The sequence below is a fragment of the Aythya marila genome, assembly GCF_965140915.1.
Source record: "Aythya marila genome assembly, chromosome: 1".
Classification (NCBI taxonomy): domain Eukaryota; kingdom Metazoa; phylum Chordata; class Aves; order Anseriformes; family Anatidae; genus Aythya; species Aythya marila.
Genome location: NC_139042.1, coordinates 79,035,688 through 79,061,482, shown reverse-complemented (window position 1 = coordinate 79,061,482; position 25,795 = coordinate 79,035,688). Strand labels below are relative to the sequence as shown.

Below are 25,795 nucleotides of genomic sequence, written 5' to 3'. Positions count from 1 at the left end.
CAATAAACAGATTTATTAAAAAATTGTTTTCCACCCTCCAACACTCCTGTGATACCACTTTTACCCAGCTTCCCTCAGGTATAAATCCTAGCCAAATACCAAATTAAAGCAATCAAGTATTTTTTTCTAAGTCAATAATATTTTGTCTTCATTATCCTTCAGCACTGTATCACAAATTGTACTGGGATTTGTCTACCAGTTTCTCCCACAGTTTCTGGCAGAGATTGCTGTGAAATTTTGAATAAGTTCTGCATGTAAACCATGCCATAAGTGACAGCATGATATACCCCTACCCTCAAAGAAGGTGTGTGGCACAGAGGTATGTTTCTAGACAGAGAGTTTTCAAGCCATTGTCATGTTGCAGAACTCCATACATTTCCTGGGGGAGAAATACATCCACTTAAAAATTTTACCTAACATATTTTAACTAAAAATTGATTTATCTTAATATCTTAGCATATAATAAAACAAATTAAAATATAATGTGCTTATAGTTCTGGTCATCGCTTTAAAGATGGTTGAGATAACTTTTTTTTGGCACCAAATAAGTAAAGAAGAGCATGAATTTCAGTTATATATCCCTTTTCAACATATAAGGTTTTATTTTGTTTTAAATTTCATTTACATTTATTTTTAAAATGAAAATTCCCCTTCATATCAGTAGCTGGACAAAAATCATATCAGTTTAGGCATAAAGACATCTGGTAGTTTCTACTATTTTCTGTTTAACTAAGAGAGGTAAAAAAGTCCTACTTCAATCCAACTTTCAGTATTTTCAGTTTCTGTATAAATTTTTTTTCTTTAGTTGATATATTGCACCCAAAGTTATAGCCTTTTACAGACAGGTTTTGTGTCTAGTTGGTCTCTGTTGATTTCAGGGAAATGTTGACAAAACTAACAATTTAATTGCTAAATATTCCCCTATTTCTTTTAAATCTCTTGAGGATAAATTCACGTTTTAGCCTAGAAATTGACCAATTTTATAAATGTATCAAGGACTTTTTTGTTTCCATGACAGATCTGTATTTGAAGCATCATTACACTTCCACACTGAAAATGTTTTGTGAGAAATCAGGAGTGCAGCGATGCCTCTGGGTAAAGCAGGCTGCTTTTTCAGAGCAGCATAAACCAGTGTCCAGCTCAGTGGCCCAAACAGATTGTCTGGAAGGAGCTTTGCATTTACAAATGTGGCTAAAAAACCCTCAAATCTATTTTGGCTAGACAGTCTCCAAATTTACCTGGAAGGAAGTTCACGTATATATTTGCATTTCTTTACCTACAGATGACTTAGGGGTGACTTTGCTACTTAGAACATTTTCACAGTGTGGTTCAAAGCAATTTCCAAATTGCCTACCAAAGCAATAGTCAATGTTTTTGCGACTACTGCTTCCTAGATGGTGTTTAATGTGCTCCAGGAAGATAGCAAAGCCCCTTTACACTTGCACGCAGCAAATATAAGGTGTCTGTCACTCGTGTGCTCCACTTGTGTGATTCTGGATGCATCAGGCACAGCACAGCAGTCAGTCAAGGGAAGTGATTGTCCCACTCTGCTGTGTGCTGGGACAGCCTCACCTTGACTACTGTGTGCAGTGAGAAAGGCTTAAAACTGCCCAAAGGAGGGCTATGAAGATAGTAAAGGGTCTAGAGAGGAAAGATAAGGAGTCTCCAGTCTCCGCATCCTACTACTCACCTTTCACACTGCCCCATTTTGCAGTCCTGAAGCCTAAGCCAGGAGGTCAGGGAGGGCTCCTAAGCACACTTTGGGTTTCCCAGCTGTCACACCTCCGCAGGTCATGCAGGAGATGGTGGCTTGGGCATGATGGAAGCTGAGCCAACCTTTCCCTTCCTGGTTAGTTTGTTCAGTTTACGCGCAAGTGATACCAGACTGTTCTCCTTAAGAAGGGTGCTTCATTTCAAGGTCACAGTGAAAGCTAGTTCATTTTAAACTCTTTAAAATGTGGAATTTCTTACTCCATGTTGGCTACAGATTTAGGCAAAGCCATTGACTATATTTAGGGCCTCTTTTTTCCTAAGGTCTGGAAGACATCTGTTTGAATATTTTATTATTATTATTTTTAGTAGCAGAAGGAATGACTCTTTGGCTTAACACATGTTCATCAATCATTGTGATTATGGGAGAAACATTTGTTTTTCATTTCACTGTTTAAATTTTGTTTCACACTTCAGTCCCAAGCTGCAGATCCACTGTCAAAGCACAAAGCCCACAACAGTAAAAGCCAGTTGTAGCAGTGTTGGTATGATAAGAAGCAGGATTGATGGACTTACAATAATCGTATAAATACAAGATGACCAATGCAGCATTGGTTTAGTGAAAAATATTTTGTGCTGCCAGACTGCCTCTGGAACCTGCCACAAAAGCACAAATCACAGATGTGTTTGGTTTCTTGGTGCCTAGATCTCAGTTGTCTCTGTATTGTGGGCCAGAGGAAAAAAATGGTGTGCAGAAAGCATCTACTACCCTAGGGTGAGGAATAGCTGCAGCAACAGAAGAAAAAAAAAAAAAAAAAAAAAGCACAGATCACAGCTGAAGAGATTGAAAGACTTACAAGAAAATCATCAGAAAAAAATACAATTGCAAATGTCTAGAATGGCCTCTGTGCTGCTGGAAGTAGTAACAAAAAGGAAATGCAATCATGTTTCATTTGAGATAATGACATACATTCATTTAATATCAGTGTTTCCTCATAGGAAAAAGAATTTACAGTACTGTCACGTGGAAGATATTAAGATCTGAGTGTCCTGATATTCCCCTCCTGCATCTTTTCAAAAAAACATTGAGCAATGCAAGGACAGTAAGGCTTCATTCCTCCAAGCAGCAAGCTGCATGTTGTCTTCAGCAAAGAGCAAGCACTGCAGGCAGATTTCAAACACCTAAATAACATGGTGTTGTGAAATGAGTAAGCATTTTGTTTTCTTCATAGGCTAATCTTTGCATCTCTCCCATTCCTGATGATTCATAAGCAGTAACCTTTGTAAGAGACCAGAATGCTTCATTAGAACTCTGCAAACCTGTTTTGCTAAATCATGACTCAGATCTGGAAAACTCTACCAAAGAAACAGATTCTTTGGTAAACAGATGTGTGACTCCCTACATTTCAGTGGTGGGAACACTTCAAAACAAAAAAAGGGGGGGGGGGGGGTGCGGAGAAAAACAAAAAGAAAAAAAAAACATATAGAAATTGACTATTTTCTAGTAGATAGTAACCTAGCCACAAGGTTTGCATCCAAGAGATAGCAACTAATCCAACCAGAAGATGACTGCATTCTTCCTTTGTTCTTTGCAAGTTCAGATGCATTTAAAAAGAGAAGAGGACCTGAACCACAACATTGGGCACTACCCTGTGTGGAAAAAAAAAAAAAAAAAAAAAAGAAAGCTGGCCACCATCCAAAACAGCAGACATGAAGACACAAATACTGAATCACATGTAAGATGGCTCGGGTTGATATTCTTAAATTGTTAAATTATCTTCAGCTTGATCTGTAACTGCTTGCAAAATTCAACATGGTGTTGAACGTTTCCTAGAGTGACAAAGGACTGAGGACTGAGAACAGATTTGCTAAGGAATGGTGCACAATCAGCTAGCAACATCCAAACTAGACAGCTCCACTTCAACCAGATTATCTTGAGAAACTTGCAGGTCTGACAAACCAGAAGATCACACATCACATTGCTAACAAGACAACCCTGCTACAAATCTTGTGGGTTTTTCTCCTCTTCGCTGATGTTTCAGTGTACTGATGGATACATGGATGCTGAGATTTAGAAATTCTACTAGTGAAATTATAAAGTGTTGATCAAGCCTGAACAGATGAAAACTATTTTTTCTTGTTCTTAATCCCAGCTGACTCACTGCTATCTTTTCCTGAGCCACCTTGAGTTTTGATTATATGGCTTTCAAATTCCACATTTCCACTGCCCACTGCCAAACTATGTACAGCCCAGAAAAAAAAAAAAAAAAAAAAAAAAATGTTGCAAGGTCCTCCCTTCTGTAAATTGTAAGGCAATATTCCTTAAGATCTTGCATGCTATCTGAGCCACTGGCATGCTGCTAAGTCAAAGCAATGAGAGCACGAGAAGATGATGCTAATTGTTTCATATTCACACACAAGTTTAAAACAGCAGACCTTGGAAAAATCCTCTCTGCCTTGCCCGTCTCTCAGAGAAGATCTGATGAAGTCCTATGAATTCTGCCTCTTACAGGGCCCTTGTAGCTGGAATCACTGCTTTGTCTATGTCAAAGACCTTTCTCAAAATCCTAATGCCTTAACTGATTGTATTAGCCCTCTATATCAGTCATCCATATGGGAATGTTAGCCAGAATTATGTATTTCCTTTCAAAAATTTGTAAGAAGTGAACATTCCTTTGCAACACTGATTCAGAACTTAACCTTTTAGAGTGATCCCAAAGACCTGAACTCCATTTCTTAAAACACACCAGAAATATTATATAATATATAAGTAAAATAGTACTTATTGCATAAGTCAAACATGGCAACCTATGCTAAAACTCACAAATGTCACCTGAAATACAGCTTGTGCCTTGCTGTGTACTGTAGTTTCTCAGCTCTATGCAACTGCAACTCACTTTGAAGCAGAGAAAAAGACACCACATTCACATGTTCCCCAGCACTGGCTCATTATCCTCTCTGACTTAGTGACATTCAAGGAGAAGAAACTGCTTCTGAGTTACAAACGGCCTTGTTTTGTCATAAAGAGCAAAGCTTCTTGCTTTTCTACCAATTCATCCCAGCTCTACTTTGATCCATATGTTAAAATAAGTAAATCTGCATGGTCCAAAAGTTGGCAAATTTTGACGTGTAATTTTTTTTTTTTTTTAATGGATCACAGTCATTAGAGTGGTAAATTTGATCATTTTGGACCTTAGTTTTCTGTCTGTAATGGCAATAGAACCAACTTAAATTTATAGTAACAAAAAGCCTGTAAAATATGAAAAGAAAATGAAGTGCTCAAACAGCACAAGGACAGCAGTGAAGACAAACAGGGACAGAGCTGAGGAAACATTACAGAACAAACAAGTTTCTTCTCCTCTGTGAATCTCCTGCAAACACAGGGTAGATTTTCCACATTCTTGAGCCTTCCAAGGATTAACAAAAACAATATTTAACTTTTCAGTTACAGACTGCTACAAGATGACATCCATGTGACTAAGAAACTTCAGATATATTTTTCAGATTTATTTCTAGATTTAAATGGAAGGTAAATCTCACTGGAAAAGAAAGGAGCACAAACCTACCTGCCCACCATGTTTTTTCAAAGAGAAACTCGGAGTGGACAAAACCAAGATACTGCTCCTTTCTTGACTACCTCATCTTTTCTTTCTTGGGTAATACTTCCCAAGGTTTCTAGCAGTTGTATCAACACAAAACACGGGAAAGAATTGGATACCTGTCCTCAAGGTGGTTTTTTTTTTTTTTTTTTTTTTTTTTTTTCAGTTTCTCCTCAAGCTGGGAACCTGCTGGAGTAAATAGATGCTCTCTCTGAAGGCTCCCAGAACAGCGTAACTGCACGTGCTCCCCATAATCCCCATCCACGTAGCAGTACAGGACAGCCAGCACAGGAATACCGGGATGGACTCTCTGCACAGGCTGCAAATAAATTTCTTAACACTTGCTTAAAACCCCCGCAGGCATCCAGTGTGAGGGACAGGAAGAAGCATCACATCAGTCACAGTGTCTGCTAATAAAGCAATATGTGGGATTACATACATACCAACATAATTTGTTCAAGATAGTATTTAAAAATCGTTCTCTTAGGGTATAATGCAATGGACTGGCATAAATGAACATTGCTTTTCTAAGGTTTCCCACCTATTTCCAGACTAGACTAAGAACCCACGTTTGTACAACCATTTTGTAGAACAAAGCCTGTCTAGCTGCAAACTCCAGAAGAAAATACCATTTTCCTTTAAAAGGCGCTACAGAATCTTGGGTCACCAACATCAGCTGCATGCTTAAATTTAGGGAAAGAAAAAGGAAAATACGGTAAATGCTACTTGTGTACATGAAAATGCACTTCACGGTATGGGGATTATAGTCGTTCACTCATGTCAGTAGGTTAAGCATCAATCTGTAAGCGTTAGTTGTACCAGATTAATGAAGCATCTGTGGTGGTTGCCCAGATTTGCTTTCCTTTCAGCAATTTATCAATTGTAGCACTCTAGACAATAAAAGCTTAACAAATTCTGTTTATGCTTCTTTTTCACACTACCATTGTCATCTATATTTATTTAAATGATGCTCCTCATTTCTGACACTTTCCCTGGAGCTTGAAGAACAGGTGTTCAAATATAGCTCCAAGCTGTCAAAAATGAAACTGGCAATGGTTAACAGATACCAGGCTAAGGAAATGCAAGAAAGTTGTAATTCTGAAAAATTAACCACCACACAGGGTTTGTTAGACTGCATCGTCATTACCCAAAGGACATCTTAATTCAGATTTCATCATAAACACAAAATGATCCTCGTGGGACTGATACTGGAATTCGGATTTGAGTTCTAGTGTCTGAAGCATTTCTTTGCAAAATCTCAGGAAACCATGTTGGATTGGAACCAGAACTATCAAAATTGCTTTTATTTCTTCTCCTGGGCCCCTGCCTAGGGGAACACTTGCTCTAGGGAGACCACTTACATAGCTGGCTGTAAAAACACGTTGTGCAGCATTGATCTGCCTTGCACTCTTGGCTTTCTAGATGAAATTGATACATGGCTTGAATCTCTACCATTTCCTTTCTCTTCAAGCAGCAATGCTAGTTTGTTGTTTTGGCTACTGTACTGGAATGTACTGGAATATACATATATACTGGAACAACATGAGTAGATGTTAATCATTATTTATACTGGGCTTTGCAACAGAAAATACGTATTACACTATCTGTTCCTTCTGGTAAGTTCTAACAGGCTGTGTTTTTGCCCCTTTCTAAAAAAAGTTTGTACAGGCACATTTATTTCAGGGGCAAGGTCTTGTTCAGACCTTGAGACTAAAGGAAACAGGCACAGCAACTTCATGTTTTTGAAGAATATTTCAAGGCACTCACTGTTTCTTGCTGTCTGAATCACGTCCTGGCATATCCCATGGGCTCATCAAGATGAGCAAAATGCATAATTTACCATTCTTCTAAGAAAGTATTTTCAGCATGGGGCAAAACCTCCAAAAATATTTTGAAACAAACAAACAAACAAACCCAAGTGACAGTAAAATAATAAATACATTCTACTGCGGAAAATAAAAGATGAATAAACAAAAGTTATAGCCTTTTTTTTTTTTTTTTCTTATTCAAGCTTTTCTAAATTTCAACCAGCTCCAGTACAGTCCTAATGCAACAGATATGAGAATTAAAATTGGACAGAGGAAATATTACTAACAAATCAAGAGACCCATTGGCATAATGAAGAACTTAACTGCCCTTTGAGTGGGCTACCATTATACTTTGTACTGTGCTGAAGACTACAATGACTGGCAACTGAGAGGATTTTGTGTTGTGCCCCCACAAAAAGGGTTTTTTGTTTGGACGTCACTATTAACTTCTGCTATTCCATGAGAATGAATTGCCTACTGCAATTTAAAAAACAACCAACCAAAAAAACCACAAGTGCTATTAGCTGCAATCACGCAGCAATAATTGAATGTTCTCCAGCTGTTAGCCCAGCATTTCTTTCAATGTTTAGGAAAACAGGAGTGACTTAGAGCATGTCAAGTAGGTAGTTTGATGCACCAGTCTGGCAAATGAAGTAAATTGGGAGTTGAGATAGCTACTGATATAAATCTGGTAAGCTGCTCACTCTTTGCTCATGCAACTCAGGTACTTCAGTACTTCTCAGAAGTAGCAAAGTAGTAATTGCAAAGCTTGACCAGGAATCAATCTGAATCAGTCATCTGAATCAGTCTCAGCCAAGGCCAGCACGTGGAACTGCACTCACCTGCTCTGCGAAGAAGAAAAACCTCACTAGAGCCATGCTTCTTGGGAGGTAGATTTTCCTCACTTCATTTTCTAAGTAGTCTCTATGTCTAATGCTGTAGGCATTTACCATAAAAGTGGCAAAACCAAGATTTGTGAAATTTGAACTGAAAAGCAAGACTGAAATGATTTAGAAAACTGAAAATGGGAAGCTATGCTTCTCACTAGCTGCAGGAAACACAAACCCAGAAGCTGTCAGTGCTGGAAAGTGCCTGAGAAATAGGCATGAGAATTCCAAAGGTTATACTGAAATAAGTTAGCTTGAAACACTAACTTACAATTGCTTGCCTTTGTTCCACCTATCATGGCAATGCAGCAACTGACACAACACTGAGTCAGTTACTCCTCAGTGACCCACCTTCCAGGGAACAATGAGCCACACACTCCTGAAACTCATTTAAGATGATTTTTTAGCCTCACAGAAGAGCCCACAACATGCTCCTCTTGGCTAATTAGAACTAATTACTTTTTCCAAAACTAATGCATAAACTGGAAATACAGACTTCATGGCTCAGGCACAGTATCTTGTGAAACTACTGCAGGATGTAAAGCAGTGAGTCTTACCTGGAATGCATTTTGTTGAACAGTGATGTATGGACAAATTTAAATGTGTTCTATTATTAATATTTAAACCACAGTTATGTTTACCAAGATACGCATATTTGTTTTGTATGGATTTGCATTACTTCTGCCATGGTATTATCATCTGATATCTGTTTATCTTACTCTGCCTAAGAATTTAAGGTGATCTATTTTACTTTTGTCTGGTAAATATGATCAAAACTTCCATTATGCAACAGACTATGGGTCATTACCATATTGACCCCTACTTCATGCTAAGTATCTAGACTAATGAGAACCAAACCCAAGGACGGAGCTACTTTAAAAACACTGAACATTCAAGACTATGTATTTCCTCAATTTTATTTTGTAACTGCATTTTTCTGAAACATATTAAAATAGAAAAAAATGTTAATCTGATCCATCATACAAAGAAAATACCAACATAGTAATAGAATACTGAAAATATTTATGAAAGCACCAAAACATTCAAATATTCATATTGGCAAAGACTCTAAGAATATATTTCTTGCAATTTTACAGTAAAGTGCTATTCAATCCACTCAAATGAAGGAATCATTTTAATAGCATGGTTAGCAAGTATTATCTGAAAGTTACAAGTTAGTTACCTTTCTCAACAAGACAACAATCCATTTTGCTCAAAGCAAGCATTTGAATGTTGTGTGCGTGAAAATAATTTACACAAAAGTTTCATAGTAAGCAGTGAACAATATAAGTTGCCAATTCATTAAGAAAACCAAATGTTGGTAAGCAAAATGTACAGAAATGAGATTAGTGAAAAATTAAGAAAATGCAGATTAAGTAAAACTGTATAAAGTAAGAAAGGACAGAAGACCACGCACCGAACAATTCCGAAGACTTGCCTTTTACATAGTAGTTTTTTTTAGTAATCATATTAAATCATTGCTGCTTTATTAGTTAATCAGTTTACTAGCACATTTTCTAAACTGCCTTTTTCTATTTCCTAGAAATGGAACTACATCTACAACACATTGGAGAGATACTGTCAGCAAAAAGACAGTGGCAGAGTATTACCTTTATTTTTCCCCAATAATCTCTTCTTGTCTATTGAAATCAACCAGTCAAAACTAAATAATCTATTATGAAGTAAATTTGTAGCAAAAACTAATTCTAGTAAAGAAATTATTTTAAAATTTTAGACTTCATCTAGAGTGAAAAAAATAAATGTATGAAAGATACCATTAGTCTCCTTTAAGGTGTTTAGCATTTTAATGTACATATTTACAGCCATGAATACAAAGAATCCGTGTTAGAATAAATTCACACTAGCTTCATACACCATTTCTACAACAGTTTTGGAGAAATGGTAGATACAACACTTTTATGTTGCCTTTAATAACATTTAATCTTCCTGACTCGACTGTCTTTTTTCACGAATTCATCTGTGATTTAAGCATATTGCACATCTCAGAGTTAAGTCCTTACACTATTTATTAGCCTTTTTAAGAACCATAACTAGGTCATCAAAAGTCAACTGTTACACTCCTCCTGCAATTTGACTAGGATCTTTGGGATTGAACAAGGGTTATTTTCCTGGTCAATATGGCTGTGTGACTGTTATTTGTTTAGGAAATATTTACAGTACATTTGCATTCAGGAAAAGCACAAAAATAAGGAATTTAACTAATGAAAGCAATGACCCTGAAGTACCAAAATAATTACTATGAACAAATACCTTCCTTTATACGCGAATTTACATAGATTATACAAAAAAATCTGCCTATTCTACCTAATTTCTGTAAATTTTCCTGAATGAACAAGTAAACCTTTAGAATACACTAAGCAGACTGCTTACAATTTCTATTAGAGTAATTCTGAATGTAAGAATATGATGAAAAGAAATTAAATACTGCATTTAAAGTACTTGAATAGAGGAAAAAAAGTTTTAAATTATATTGTTGTATTTGGTTTCCTCCCTCCAGTTCAGTAGTATTAAGTTGTACAGTGAAAATAACTCCAAGCTCTAAAATCTTCGTGAACTGTTTGAAGTGTCAAGTTTCAGTAATTTCCTTTGCCAGTCATTCATTCCTTTTTTCAGAAAATTTTATCATCACTCATTGCTGTGGGCTCACAAGCCTCATTTTGGCAGTTCCATTATCTAAGAGCAGTACTGAAACCTTTTCCACTCAAGTCCAACATGATAAGCAGCACCTTCAGAGTAAAGCAGTTCTTTTCAGCCTCTCTGGGTATACACCAGGTAGAAGCAAAAGGCAACAACAGTAATTGATAATAATGATAAAACGGCTGACAACTGCTGAAACCAGAGGCAGCGATCAATCTGTTCTTGAAGTCTTTTATTAATTTGCAGTAAATGAGTTAGCTGAAATGAGAAATAGTTTCATTAATTTAAAATTACTACAAATGAAAGTATTTGATGATTTAGAGCTATTTAGCCATGATAACTTAAGCACAGTAAAAATATAAAAATGACATCTCTTAGTGATACATCTATCAGAATATACTTCAGGAAATTCCTAAATAAGCTTAGCACTTCTAAGAGTTACAAATTATTGCCTATATCAAGCAGGTGACATCTTTATGCTACTAAGCAGTACATAATGCTGAGTATCATTCACACCTGAGATCATACAAAAAAAAAGAAATGAATAAAATGCATTGAAAATGTATTTTATTAAATCATTAACACTCAAAGTAAACAAAACAAAACAAAACTATTACTGGTTTAGTTACTCTCAAGTACTAAAGTTTTTCAAACAGTCTAACCTACAAAGTACCAAAGAAGTTAAGTACAAAAGTTATTTTTATCTCTATCATATTTTAAGTTTATTCAGCACAAAGGAATATACTATTACCTGCATATGTAAATCTTCATTGGTTTTTGCTGGAATATTAAATGCATTCTCTTTTAATGTAAGAGTAGAAGGCTTACTACTTTCTATGACGTGACACCTGAGCCTGTTTAAAGGGTTAAAAAAAAGGATACGTGAAACACTGTAAGTTTAATGTAACATTGAAAAATTAATAGGGAAAGTAAACAGTCCAAACAACTGTTAGTTATATGTACTTTATAATCTGTTCTGCTTGATGAATTTTATAAATAACCATTGTAACAACAGTCTGAAAAGGCTTCTTCATTCTTCAGTTCACCAATTACATTTAGACAGTTTTTCATATATAAAGACAGACCATAATGACCTGTAAGCTCAGGTAAAATATACCTTCTTTATTTTAAAATTTGTAATACAGAATCCATTTGTTTATTTAGTGGTCAAAAACTTGCTACCAGAGATGTAACAAGTTATTAAACAGTAAACAAAAACTAAAGGTTTTCCTTCTGTTTTCATCTTTTTTTTTCATCACAATATTTTGCACATACTCCACCTCTCCTGCAGTTGAATATGTAGGAATAGAATTTCATGCCACTATGAAAGGCAGTGGAATCCTACACGATTTATAAACACAGCAGAAGCTCCCTGATAACATGCATGCTTCTCCTTAACATGTACAGTGACATCGCTAGATGTGAACAGATGTAAGAAAGGAGTAACAGGCATATTTAAAACAGTATATTGGGATACTTATTTTCCTAGTGGTATTTTTCCACCGTTATACAAGGAAAACATACATCTTAACAGGTGATGGCTTTTACAGAGATCTTCTCTACAATTATTTTTCCTAAGCATTTAGGGAGTATTTTCTAATATTTCCTAGAAAATATTTTGCATTGTTAATTCTCCCCTTGCATGCTTCTTTTTAGAAAACTAAAGGGGCATATTCCTATTAAAAATATGTATCTACTGTACACATGTATTTTCCTGTCCAATGACATTCATTTCCACTTATTTTTAAAGCAGCGCAAAAAAGCAACAATATAAAAAAAAAGCATGTACAGAACACCATGATGTTTTACATGTTAAAAAACTCCTCTAATAACTTAAAACAGAGAGGAAGTCACAGTGATATACTTCAGTCAGCAAGCACACAACTGGGGTTTGTAGAATCCTTCACTGATTATGATAATGCAAATGCTATTAATCAGATAAATGATGGCTAAAAAAAACCTGTCAACAGAAAACGCTATGCTCACCTATGTTCCATCACTTTGGTCCTAGGAACTTCTTTCCAAAACTGAGACAGATCTTGTACACCTGATCCAGAAGACTGGTCCATTTCTGCTGCCATTATAAGGAAACGATCCTGCAGAGAAGCTGCAAAACCTGCCCTCAAAGGAAAAAAGTAAAAATAAAAATAAGCAAAACGGGTGCTTGGATAAAATAACAGTATGACAAAACACATGGAGCATTTTTGAACAAAAACCTATTGAAATAAGAGCTTGTTTAGGGCAGGACATTGAACACTGACTTACTAGAAATAAAAATGGTGAAATAATTCTCTTATGCTCACCAATTTTCTCTACATTTGTTCCTAAATTAGGCAGTTGCTTTTTAACAGAGTTTCATGTGAGTGATTCAATGGCAACCCACAATTTTGTAATGAAAACATTCTCCAGAAAATTCACCTGCCCTTGCAACAATTTAGAAAACTTGATTTTCTACAGATAAACTTTCACTATAAGAGAGTGAGCCAGCTGCCACTAACTTTTTGTTGTTGTTGTTGTTTTTTAAGACAAGAAACTGAATCAGTTGCAGTCAACATCTGCTTATGGCTAGGTGTAGTAAACCAGTATGGGCCACTCAAATACTGTCTGACAGTAACAAATAGTAACAATGCCATACTTCAGTCAGGTAGACGGGAGTTTTAGTCAGCCTTACTACCAAACAAAGGTTTGCATCCAAAGTAGTTAGCCTGTTACTCCTCCAGGCTTTGTAAAAATTCTACAATAAGATTTTACTTACCACCATGAAGAGAGACTATTATGTCTAACGACGTGCCAGGTTCACAGCTACTGTTACTGGGTTTAACTCTGTATTTTTCAGGAGCAGTTGTTCTCACCTAAATACAAAAAGTAACAAGCAAGCATATAGTAAATACACATACAAACTATGACCTTTTAATGACCTAATTCTGCCTTGACTAAAAATACCAAAACTGTAAAACATTGTTTAAGACACAGTGATGCACATGGTCTTTAAATTATCGTACTCTGTAGGAATAATCACATTATTTTTTTCCTCTCAACCACTTTTATTCTTTCCTGTGTGGTATATCCTATTACTGCCTCTCTTATATGCATAAATAAAGCCAAGAATATCAAATGGACTATCTGTCCAAACCCTTAACAGGATTACGGAAACTACAGTTATCTGTATGTGAAGAAAACACAAAAGATGTGGTAGAAAACCAAATCAAGATGCGAGTCAACTCAGAATTTCTGAAGCAAACATAACTGCATTCATTCCTTTGATGGCAACGTCTGCAGACAGAGCTGCATCATTATTGAGCGTTATGAACTTGTTTCCGGCCAAGATTTAAAATGGCAAAAAGTTATAAAAAGATCCCTTTTCAAAGTTCTAAGCATATTTTTTTAAAAGTGAAGTATTAGACTACCACTAAAGAACTAACAATCACAATAGCTGTTTTTTGTCAATGCTCCAAAGATTTGTATTGCTGATTATCCCTTTTGGTGTGGTACGCCATATGCACAAATTCAGCTAAAAGATTTCTTTGATCTGCTCTAAATACCCCAACAGAATAAAAATTTGGACTGGAAAAGTGGCTTAATAGTATTTCCACCTCCTTACCCAAAACTATGCAAAAAGTTATACATTTCATAAAGTAAACCAGGTCACGCTTAAGATATTTACCTTAAAAGCTACTACGTTTTTAGTGACGTTTGTCAGAACTATCAAACACTTTTTTTCTCCAGTTTCTTTGGATCCAAAATACAGTTCTTCTGCAGGGCTAGTGAGAAATATTGAAAGAATAGTTTTATTCAAATCATCTTTATCATATATCATTGAAATAAACGGGCTACACATACAAGAAAATAAAACACTTTCAACCTTTCAGCTATCATCACTATAAACAGTTTTACATTTAAAAAGTTGTGAAAAAAATGCAAAAATTTTGTAGTGAAGCTTAGGGCTGACTCAGTGTCCACATGTGGATGGACTTAGTTGCATCAGTTGAGTTGTCTACAGCCCTTGACTGCTTCCATCTGGAAGAGCATGACCATCTGCAACAGCAGGCTTGGCAGACATACATATAGTCACTTTACTCTCTGCATTTTATAATGGTATGCTAAGGGAAAAGGTAATTAGTTTCAATTAATGCTAATATGAAGGGCTGTAAACTGTTACAGCCTACTAGCAATTTCCACCTTGTACGTCTGCCCTCGTTAATGGCCATCATGCATGCATACGAGGAGTAGGCAGGTATCTGTGAGCAGCATACATCTCAGCCACTACTGCTAAGTTGACTTGTACTTATTAGTCAGTCTTCACATACCTCTGAAGGTGCATGCACAAAAAAAAAATATCTAAAGGCTTTGCTTATTTTTAATATTCTTGTGAAATTACGAGTCACACAGTCTTTTAAAACCATGTTAAACTACCACAATTTATTCTGGATTAAGCATTCAAATGAACACATAGACCAAAAAAGCAGGGCATGCTCGTATACTGAGAGGAAACTAGAAACAAATTAAAAACTTGTTTTCTTTAAATATGCCACAATAGGAATTTGCAAAGAACTCCCAAAGTATGCAGTACTACAGAAATGGGTATTCTTTGACAGAAAGCCTTTTGCAAAAATGAACATTACTTTACTTCTGCTCCCCCCTTTTTAGAACGTCAGTTTCACATTTGACCTCTTCCTCCAATGATCTCCTTTCATAATGCCAATTCTTTCTTCTCTCTCATTTAAACATACAAGTGTATTAGCTAAAAAGAATAAATCCTTGGTGCTGGATGGCGAGCCTGAACTGCTATGCTAGAACAGGAGTCCAAAGGTGATTGTGTGTGGGAGGAAGGTGCCTATGTTTTGCAATGTATTAGGCAGTTCACATTCTTGGTGGTGAGGAAGGAACTGTGCTAAGGAAGGCAGAAAACGAGAAAGTGATGTGTAAAAAATGACTAATAGGGTAACTATCTCCTCCTCTCAGCTCTTTTATTCCTGTTCCCAAATTATCAGCCTAAATAACCAACAGCAGTAAGGAAAAGGAACGGAGATATTTCAGTTGTCTTACTACCACGTTACTGCAGCCATGAGCATTACAGAATTGCAAGATAAATCATAAATGGTATTGGAAAGCATTAACTAGTGTCAAAATAAGCAAAGAAACTAGCTGGAGGATAGAATATTGTGCCATAGCCTGATTTTTTTTCCCTACCACAAACTGTGGCAACTGACAAAAAAAATAAAACACACTTCAGGGCAACACTGAACGTTTGTTGTCTGTCAAGTCAAACAGTTGCACAGTATGGGATGGGGGTGGTATTTTAAATTAACACCAGAGCTTTTTTTCCATTTCATACTACTGTCTTTACTATCTGATGTGTGGGAATATAGCAGTTCAGATCATACTACAAATTCCAGTCTCCAAACATACTACAACATGAGCTGTCTTCTGCCAGACAGTGCAACTGAACCATTGCAGGTTTTTTTGTTTGTTTGTTTTGTTTTGCCTTACCAAATGTATTCATTTATTCATCAGGAGGGCCAAGAGAGATCTACCTTCCCTTGGAAGGAATGCAAGGCAAATGCAATAATGATCTAAACCAGGAAGAGATGAATCACTTGTGGCCACAACTATGCATGAACAAAAAGAAGAGCCCAAGTTTGCCAGTTCTGCTTGGTTACTCAGCTTTGGCCATACGCCAAAGCCACATAGTAGTAAGTAGACATCGGTTAAGAAGTATCTGTGCAGGGGGTACTTTGCAGAAGCACTTGGGCACAAAAATGCTACCGGTTGTTAGTGACTTCACACTACCAGCACCGCTGTGCCTCAGCTCCCTCCTCAGTCTCTTTGGGGCTCCCTGGACAGGGTAATGCTGGTATCAGCAAACATAACCTAACTTTACCGGCAGAGGTTCCATTCATGCCTCATCTGTGATATAGATGCTTGTGAGTGAAAATCTGCTGGTTATTTGGTTATAAAGTAAAATATATAATGTCAAGTCAATGCCCTGAGAAAGACTCCAGGGAAATCAAAAGCAGGTCTAGCTTCTACAGAGTGACAGCATCAATAAAGAACAAGGACTGTGCATACTCCTTCAAGAGTTTACTCAAGGAACAAACAGCAAAAACAATAAAGAAACCAGTATTTTATTTTTCCATGACAGCAAGTATTAGCACCACTGTAATTGACTAAGTTTATTCTTCTTGAAATTTACATCATCTCCAACACCTCTACTCCAACAGCAGAACTTCAAAGATTAAGAGAAAAAAGGCACTTTTTTTTTTTTTATTTTTAATATTTTTAAATGGATGGAAGGACGCAGCTTCTTTTGTCACATGGAGAGAAAGGAAAATATTTCATCTGAATTCTCTTCAGACAAAACCTAAGTAGATGTCCATGGATTTCTGAAATTCTTTTAAGATAATAACTCTGCAGTCTATGCCTTTGTACAGCTATACAAGAAACTAGGACTATAAATAGATTTTTTGCAAATAACTAATTTTCATTTCAAACACAAGGAAAACTTGACATACACAAGATGTTCACATGCTAATAAAAATGTCATTTTTCAAATTCACTTCAAATTTAATTCAGTGAAGCATTTATGAAATTAGCTAAGGAATACCTATATCTTATTTTCTGCATTCATCTAATAGCAAACTGGAAATGAAAAATAAAAGTTAACGTCTAAATCATTTTCTAAACAAGCATCTCAACCTGAAAGTTGGTGAAAAGAAAAAAAAAGATTTCCTGATTATTTTTTCTTAAACTTTCCTGATAAGAAGCACGTTAACTGTAAGACATAAGAATCTTGGATGACAAAATCTTCTAAGCAGATATGCCATTTATACAAGGCACTTCTCACAGGAAGAGTTTTGTACCCATTCATTTAAATTGGTTCTAACTACTAGTGTATATACTTATACATCTTAAGTTAAAACAAAGCAAGATTTAACAGTGTATGCTGTTTTCTCTATGAAATGCTACAATTTCATTGGCTTAAGAAATTAGTGTCAAATCATTAACTGTTCTTCTTACAGATATTCACAAATTTAAAGCCAATGAGAGTTTCCCGACAGAAATGAAATATACACCTATTAATTAGCACAAAAGGCATGCCAATGGTTACACCAAAAGATTCACTGAAGATTCACATAAAACCAGAAAAATTGTAAGAATTTGTTTTGTTTGCAACTACTGTGTTGTTTAATAGTCTAAAAACAATTTTAAAAATTCACTGTTCAAGTGTCCAAGGCACATTGTTGAAAAAATTAAAGAAAATTAATATTACCTGATATGTAATAAAGGTCCTTTAAAAGTGGTTAGTGCTTTCTTTGCATTTTTTGGTTTGAACTCTGTTTTGTCACTTTCCTCTGATTTGGAATTTTGTTCTATAGAATTCATCTGAGTAAAAATCATAGTTATAATGATTAACTAGAACACTGGGTTACACACACTACAGATTCATGCACGTATTTCAAGGAACATGAGGCTTATTTCAATTTATACATTACAGACCAAGCTTAATGTGCATTCATTCTTTAAGGACGATGAATGTCCACTGCATTAAAAAATGTGTATTAGAGGTTACGTTATATATTAAACATGAATGATGAAGCTTTTTTGCCTTTTTTCCCACCCTTGAGTATTTTCCTGATGCTTAAGTTGATTATTTTTGAAAATGCCAGACATATAAGTTGCAGTACTTCAAATATCAGTTTACCAAGCACTGATGTTACTCTTCCACTGAAAAAAAACTTTCAAAGCAGACCCCTCAAAACAATCACTGCAACACTGAAGAGCAAGCACAGCAACAGTTCCACACACTGCATTTAGGAGATGCTAAACAAATCTTCATTATTTTTAAATGGAACTCTGAAGTACTGGACTTAAAAGAAGTAACACTGATGGAACTGGTACATAGGAAACTGCAGAGATACTGTAGGTTCCAAAGTTTTTCCTCAATATATTAAGAAACTATATGCATGTCAACAGGCTTGGATGTCCACATCATAATTTTAGAGTTCTTTATTTTCAACAAAGTGCGTAACAGGGAAAAAACAGAGAATCAGAAACATTAGTGGTGTGATGAAGATCAGCTAGCTAGCTAGGCAGTTTGCTTAGCCTTGTGTTTATTCCACTTGAAATACTGACAGAAGAGAATCCAGATAATGTAAATTTGAAGCATGGGAATTAAAGAAATTGTTTTATAGAAGATAAACATAAAAAAAACACAGTTTTTTTTTTTTTTTTTTTTTTTAATAATTGTGGTTATATTAGAAGGTTATTGTGTAAATATACTGCACCTGTCATATGTTTGAATTTATTCTAAATACCTCTGATTTAAATTACCAGAAAAAAAAAATATTACTGTAGTGTACTTTAGATGTGGAATCTGTTTCCAAATATTGGTGTTGATATGAAAGGCACTTACAATTAAGTTTATCACTCATGGCTCCCTCTACTCTGTGAAAGAGCTAAGCATTTCTATAGGATGACAGGAGGCATACATACAGAAAACAAATCAGATGAATTCTTGATGATGACAAAATACTGCAGATAAACATTAGTACCACAGTAAATAATAATGAAGAAAAATTCTCAAAGATCACTTGAAACCTGTCAGTTTGGAAGCTGGCCTTATTCAAAAATAGTTAATTATTTATGTTTAAAATAGACACAAAATAACTTAAGACTAAGAAATACCAACAACTCACAAAATAAGGGACTGTTTCTGAAAAACATTTTGGAACAGGATGCAATATTGAAGCGACATGTTTCTGTGTAAGAAATAGTAAGTATTGCTGTGTAAGAAATAGGAAGTATTATCCTTAAATATGTGAACAGAACAGCAAATTTAAGAAAAACAATTCACTTTTTGTATTTTTTGGAACAGGAACAGTGAGATCTATAACCCAAAATTTTTAAAGTATGTTAAGGGTGACGCCTTAAACATGCCTCAGAGTTAATTGATAAGAGTAAAAATATCAGTCTGCTTAACTCAAAAAAAAAAAAAAAAAAAAACAACAAAAAACAAAAAACAAGTAGCACCTTAATTATACAGTACAAAAAAAAGAAGATACCATAAACCAAACCATTAGTTTTAACACTGTAATAGACAGAAATACCACAAGTATAAAGCTGAAGTCAACCAAGCAAATCAGATAGTAACTAAATAGAAATATTGAGGCTATTAAGCACCAAAGCCAACTCTCACACTAAGCAGGGATTCCTAATATGTCTGTATCTGAGAATCAGATCTTAAGAGACGTGCTATAACCAAAACAAGCTAGAGCCCAGTGGTCATGAAGCCACAATAGTTACATATTGCTTCTTTTTGACTTTAAAAAGATTATTTCACTGAATTTATTTTGAATAGAATACCAAGTTGCAAAAAAAATAAGTGTAAAGTTAGCTGTGTGCCTCAAGTGATTCTGACAAAAATTTAACACAGTAAATGAAACCAAAATTAATACTAATAAAATATTTAAGTGCTCCACTCAATTAAATAGAAGTTTTACAATTCATATTCCAATATTAATTATGGCACTGGTGAATGAATTTCAGATTTCTCTGTTTTTTTCCTGCCATTTTTAAAAACAATATCCCCACTGACTATAACTGCATATTCTGAAGTATAACTTCATGCACTTATATAAAATAATGCCTTATATTTGTGGATAAACAACACTGCAGGAAGATTGTATTGTCAGCATAGAATTGATAGATTAGCAATAAAATTTGTCCTGAGATTAAGTGATTACTTTCATATGTTTAAATTTTACAAACAATTTTTAAAAAAGTTAGCTTTCAGTAAGGCATAAAAAATTATTTTCTCACGTGCGTACTGATTTAAGCATCTGAGAACAATAGATGTATTTTAAAATATCTGCCACAAAATAACCCAAGCTTAAAAATCTACTAGGTAGAAAGACAAGGTTTGAAAACAGTACGCAGACTTTTTAAATATTACTGTGCAATTCACTAAATTCCAGACATACTAAGCATACTAAGTACTTAGTACAGACTTTACTCATTCAGAAGCACAAAGCTGGTCTTAACAGTCAAATCTGTTCAAACTAAGAAGCAAGGCTGAACCTGCAGTTATATTTTTCAGTTTTACTGTGTACTTATTTCAAACTAAAAAGAAAAAAAAAAAAAAAAAGCCTGAGCACAAAAAAAAGTTACATGACCCCTATCTTACTTTGTAAACATATAATTAGTTCTGCCTCAGCCTTCAGTCAGATACCTTTTTCTGATTAAGATTTTGTTCTTCATTCAGATCCCCAGTTTCTCTGGCATCTGCATCAATCTCTTCTTTACTTTCATGCTCATCTTCACTAGTAATGGGCCCATTTTCACATAAAGGTGTTTGGAAGTCATCATCAACAAGTGGAGGATAACTGTACTTGAAAGAATCCTAAAACATAAGGAGATTTATAAAAGACCATTTAGCATGATGAGAAGTGCCTTCTGTAGGTTTTTTTTTTTTTTTTTTTTTTTTAAATGGAAACACTATTATTTTGTTTCATATGACTTGCAAGTTTCATTTACCTATTTTATATTAGGTCCCTGTGCAGAAAGCTGATATTACAAATAGATTTGATTTTATCATCATTAATAAACAGACCCCTAAAGCCACTAAATTATAATAACTGTTACAGAGCCACATAGAACTGTAGTATTAGGTCTATCAAGGATCAGTATTCAAAGTCATAGTGCTTTTTTTTTGTTTGTTTGTTTTGTTTTTGTTAGGTTTTAGACCATGTTTCCTACAACTATGACAGCTTAGGATGTGAAGAAACAGCCTCAAGGTGTACTGGGGAGAATTAGATAGGACATTAGGAAGAATTTCTTCATGGAGACAGTGGTCAAGCATTGGAATAGGCTGCCCAGGGCAATGGCAAAATCCCTATCCCTGGAAGTATTCAGGAGACATGTGGACACAGCACTAAGGGACATAGTTCAATGGTAGAGTTCTGTATGGTTAGGTTGATGGTTTCGGACTCAGTAATCTTGAACATCTTTTCCATCCTTGATGACTGTATGTCTCTAAAGAATGTTCTAAGTGATTAAAAAAATGTTAGAAACAACTTCTAAATAGGGCACTATTTCTACTGCAATTTCAGTTTTAAACCCCAAGTAAACTGAGTTAGTTTGTTAGCTTTTCCAGTGGAAAAGGAAAATACCAAAGCATTGACTTCTTTGAGGCAGACTTGAGCCATGCCCACTGTTTCCAAACTCTGCCACCAGCAGAGTTGAAACAAAAAAAGTTTTGTCTTCTCAAAACAGATCTGACGTTAGGCAGGAAAAAAAAAAAAAAAAAAAAAAAGGAGAGATGCTATGTTTGCTGCACATTTCACTTCACCATGATGCTGGGTAATGTCATCAGCTGACGTGAATCTCATCACTGTGGGAAGTGTGGGACTTTCAGTTGTCAATCACAATCCATCAATTTCAGTGACACGGGCTTACCTATTAACAAGGCTGAAGCCTCAGACAGGTAAACAAGACAGATTTATCCAATGCTCGATACATCCATTCCACAGAATGACAGCTTTCTTTTAAGGTGAACACAGACTTTACACAGCTATGTTTGTCAGTAATGGTAGAGGTTTTAATCATGGTAGCCGTTATTTTCTAAGACTGCATGTACACAATGGCCATGAAATCGCATGCAAAAGGCCGACTAATATCTTAAACTTCAGGCCACAGATCTATTAAAGGTTCTTCCAAGAAAACCTAAGCTATAGGCTGTCAATTCATACATATGAATAGTGCAGCAATGCTGGCACCAGTGGAGGGAACCTTGAATTCAACAGGGGTGAACTGCTTACCTCTGACAAAGGAAAACTGGGCAAATAAACAAGCTTAATAATCCTATGGAATGTGCACATACTGGATCCTGTACAAAATGTTATTGAAGCAGCAACAAATTTCCCTGGCCAGACAAAAACATGTGTCTAACAAACTGTTCTATCATTATCTTCAAGAGCTGGAACCGTTCTTGTAGAATGTGGACTACTAAGGATTGTGAATCTAGGAAAACAAGTTTTGAATACATTTACTATTATATGCAAAGTATTAGGGAGTGGTTTTTGTGCATCTGACCCAATTTCACAAACTGCTTATCATCAACTTGTTCCTAAATCTGTTTGGGGCAATTTCAACAAGTTCTTCAAGACACACGCACCCCTTAATAAAAGATAGGGAGACCTATGCAGCACAGACAAGAAACTCTCAAAACCAAGTACATGGTACATAGGCCCTCTTTGATTAGCAGCACGGAAATAGTGACAGCCAACAGATATTGATGGATATAACTTGCGATGTATATGTGCAAATTCCTGCAAAAAACACATTTCTGTTTTCCATAATTAGTATTAATGCTTTGGATACCCTGAAGACACCTTTATCCACCAGTTGTCCAAAACCAGTTAGGTCATTTTCCTCCTTTCTCAGCTGGGTGACAGCTGATTGAAGGATTTTCTTGCTAAGGAAAGCCTCAAATTTATCATGTGAGTGACCCATGTCACAGCAAAAACAAAACATATTTGAAGACATCCTGACAGATGGAGACACAGAACAGTTCCCTTGATTAAGCAGAGCAATTGGTGACTCCAAGGTGAACAATTCAAGCTGTATTACCAAAACAGACTACTTTTTTATTTAATTCCAGAGCTTGTCTCTAAATAACATTCTTTTTGGACACCTGGATTCCATAGCAAACACTTTTCCCAAAGTGACCAAGTGACCTGCTCCACTAGCTGTTTACATCTGGCAAAATAAAGAAGATGAAACTTATGAAATGAAATGACTCTCATGAAATAAAATGAATCTCTCAGCCTATGAGGAAAGGCTAAGAGACCTGTGTCTGTTCAGCCTTGAGAAAAGAAAACTGAGAGGGGATCTCATCAATGTTTACAAATATCTGCAGTGTGGGAGACAGAGGGATTTGTCCAACCTCTTTTCAGTGGTTTGTGGGGACAGGACAAGGAACAAAGGCTGCAAAAAAGGCTGCACAGGAAGTTCCACACCAACACAGGAAAGAACTTCTTCACTGTGAGGCTGACGGAGCAGTGGGACAGGCTGCCTAGGGAGGTTGTGGAGTCTCCTTCTCTGGAGATATTCAAGGCCCATCTGGATGCCTACCTGGGCAGCCTGCTCTAAGGAACCTGCTTTGGCAGGGGGGTTGCACCCGATGATCTATCAAGGTCCCTTCCAACCCTTAGAATTCTGTGATTCTGTGCAAACCTGACTCCACAGGATGGATCCCAGTAGGGAACTAGGAGAGAAAGGAGAGTATACTTATGGCTAGAGTACTGAGCAAAAACAAAGAACAGATACGCTGTGTTCTTTCACCTGCACTATGCTGGTTGCAAAGCTGACCATGTTCTTAAGTGACTGGAAATCATTAAAAGAGGAAATGGATATGGGGAAAAATGCTTCAGTAGAAAGTGGAAGATATTTTTTACATATCAGGTACCTTAAAAAAAATGAACAAAAACCCCCACTGGCCTGTCAACACTAGCACTAGTAGATGCACTTCCTCTTCAGACTCTAGCTGTCTCAGGAGAAGGCAAGCTCGATCACATCAAGAGAAAACACACTTTCAGAAAAAGTGCTGGAGACTAACTGAATACTTGCTAACAACACTTGCAGATGGTGACAGTTCTGATGTAAAAAGTTCAGAACACCTATTAAGTGTTTAAATACTAAAGAGACTCAGTAGTTAGACAAAACATCTGCTGGTTCAAAATATAGGACTTAATAAGCAGTGATATGTTTTTTTTTTTTCTGAAATAAACACACTTAAGAGTCTGTGTTAAACAGATGTACTCCTGCACTACTAATTTATTACTGTCACTACAACTTAGCACCACAGCTAAGCAGGTTGGCCAACATGGGGCCAGCTTGGTCACTATAGCTAGCACTGAGAGCTTTCAGGACCAAGGTGAGATGAAGGAAAACTAACTCTGTGTGCTCAATATAGGGGGATAAAGGATGCAAAATGATATTTAGCAAAGCAGCAAGCTTCTTGAAAAGGGAATTAGCTGTCAGATACAACAGTATAAAGCAGACAGGAGATACTGAGGTCTAAGAGTGAAAAGAAGAGCTTTCCCTGCTATTGCAACAGTAAAACAACAACTTGGAAGTTAGGCTCAGAAGAGCCATTGTTGTTCAAATCCTTACTGAAGCCAGTTAAGACAACATCAGTCCTTCCCTCAGCGTCCACTATGTAAGTTCAGAGAGTTCAACTTTCTCTAACACAAGCAAGTTCTTACACAAGACTGTGGAGTTAAGGCAGCAATTTTCTATGGAGAAGGATACGATCTTTTCAGGTTTTTGTGATAGGAGCGTCACTTAAAAAGTGCTTTTTACAGCGTGCTATTTTCAGTTAAATAGAAACAGAGTAACACTATGTACATTCTCAAAATGTTTTTGCATGATGTTGTGGCTACCAACACTCTGCTTTGAGCTTAAATACTAAGGAACAAGCTTCTCCTACTTTGGCTGAAGCAGAATCTTCATTTTCTCCATATTGTTACTGTTTAACATCAAAAACATTCAGGAGAAAAAGTAAAAATGAAAAAAAGAAAAAAAAAAAAAGGTAAAGATTACTACAGTGGGTTTATTCCATTAAGATAAACTGTTTGCAAAAGTTTTAAAGAAAATAAATATCCTTTCTGCAGATTCTGTTACAAAAATTATGCAAAATTATTTACCAGCTTTACAAAAAATGAAGCTTGTTGTGTAAGAGCATTGTTTTGTTTTGCCATTTAGGTCATAATAGAATAGGATCCAGCTTCTGTCAAAGCAATACTGGATTGAAAAATACTTTGGAGTATGCTCTCTAACATCCTCTTAAAAAGTCTTCTATAGTGTCTTAGAAAATGCAGCCCTAGGGACAACAAAGGAAAAATAATTGCAATACTTTCTTTCCTAAACCATAGCTTTGGAGCAGGATGAATTTTCAGAGGGCCATGAAATCTATTTTCTGTTTGCAGAACCTGTATCATAAACCAACACAATCCTTCTTTAATTCATCAGGTAAGGGAAAAGAAAAGTGGAAAAAGGCATTTAAAACAGATAGATATTTTTTGCTGTTGAAGGTCTGAAAACTAAATTTCTTAGGACTTGAAAATGAATGATT

At 35.8% G+C, this 25,795-nt stretch overlaps 1 protein-coding gene across 1 annotated transcript in view; it reads right to left on the bottom strand.

Moving 5' to 3' along the window:
• Positions 1–8,925: 8,925 nt before the first annotated feature.
• Positions 8,926–25,795, bottom strand: part of MOSPD2 (motile sperm domain containing 2) — a 34,659-nt gene continuing 17,789 nt past the window's right edge. Inside the window, exons 9-15 of the mRNA XM_082768786.1 lie at positions 20,891–21,061; positions 17,933–18,045; positions 14,327–14,423; positions 13,418–13,514; positions 12,649–12,778; positions 11,414–11,516; positions 8,926–10,920 (exon numbers count right to left, since the gene is read on the bottom strand). Coding sequence (XP_082624912.1) covers positions 10,774–10,920; positions 11,414–11,516; positions 12,649–12,778; positions 13,418–13,514; positions 14,327–14,423; positions 17,933–18,045; positions 20,891–21,061 — 858 coding nt within the window. The 3' untranslated portion in view covers positions 8,926–10,773. The remainder of the gene's footprint in view (positions 10,921–11,413; positions 11,517–12,648; positions 12,779–13,417; positions 13,515–14,326; positions 14,424–17,932; positions 18,046–20,890; positions 21,062–25,795) is intronic.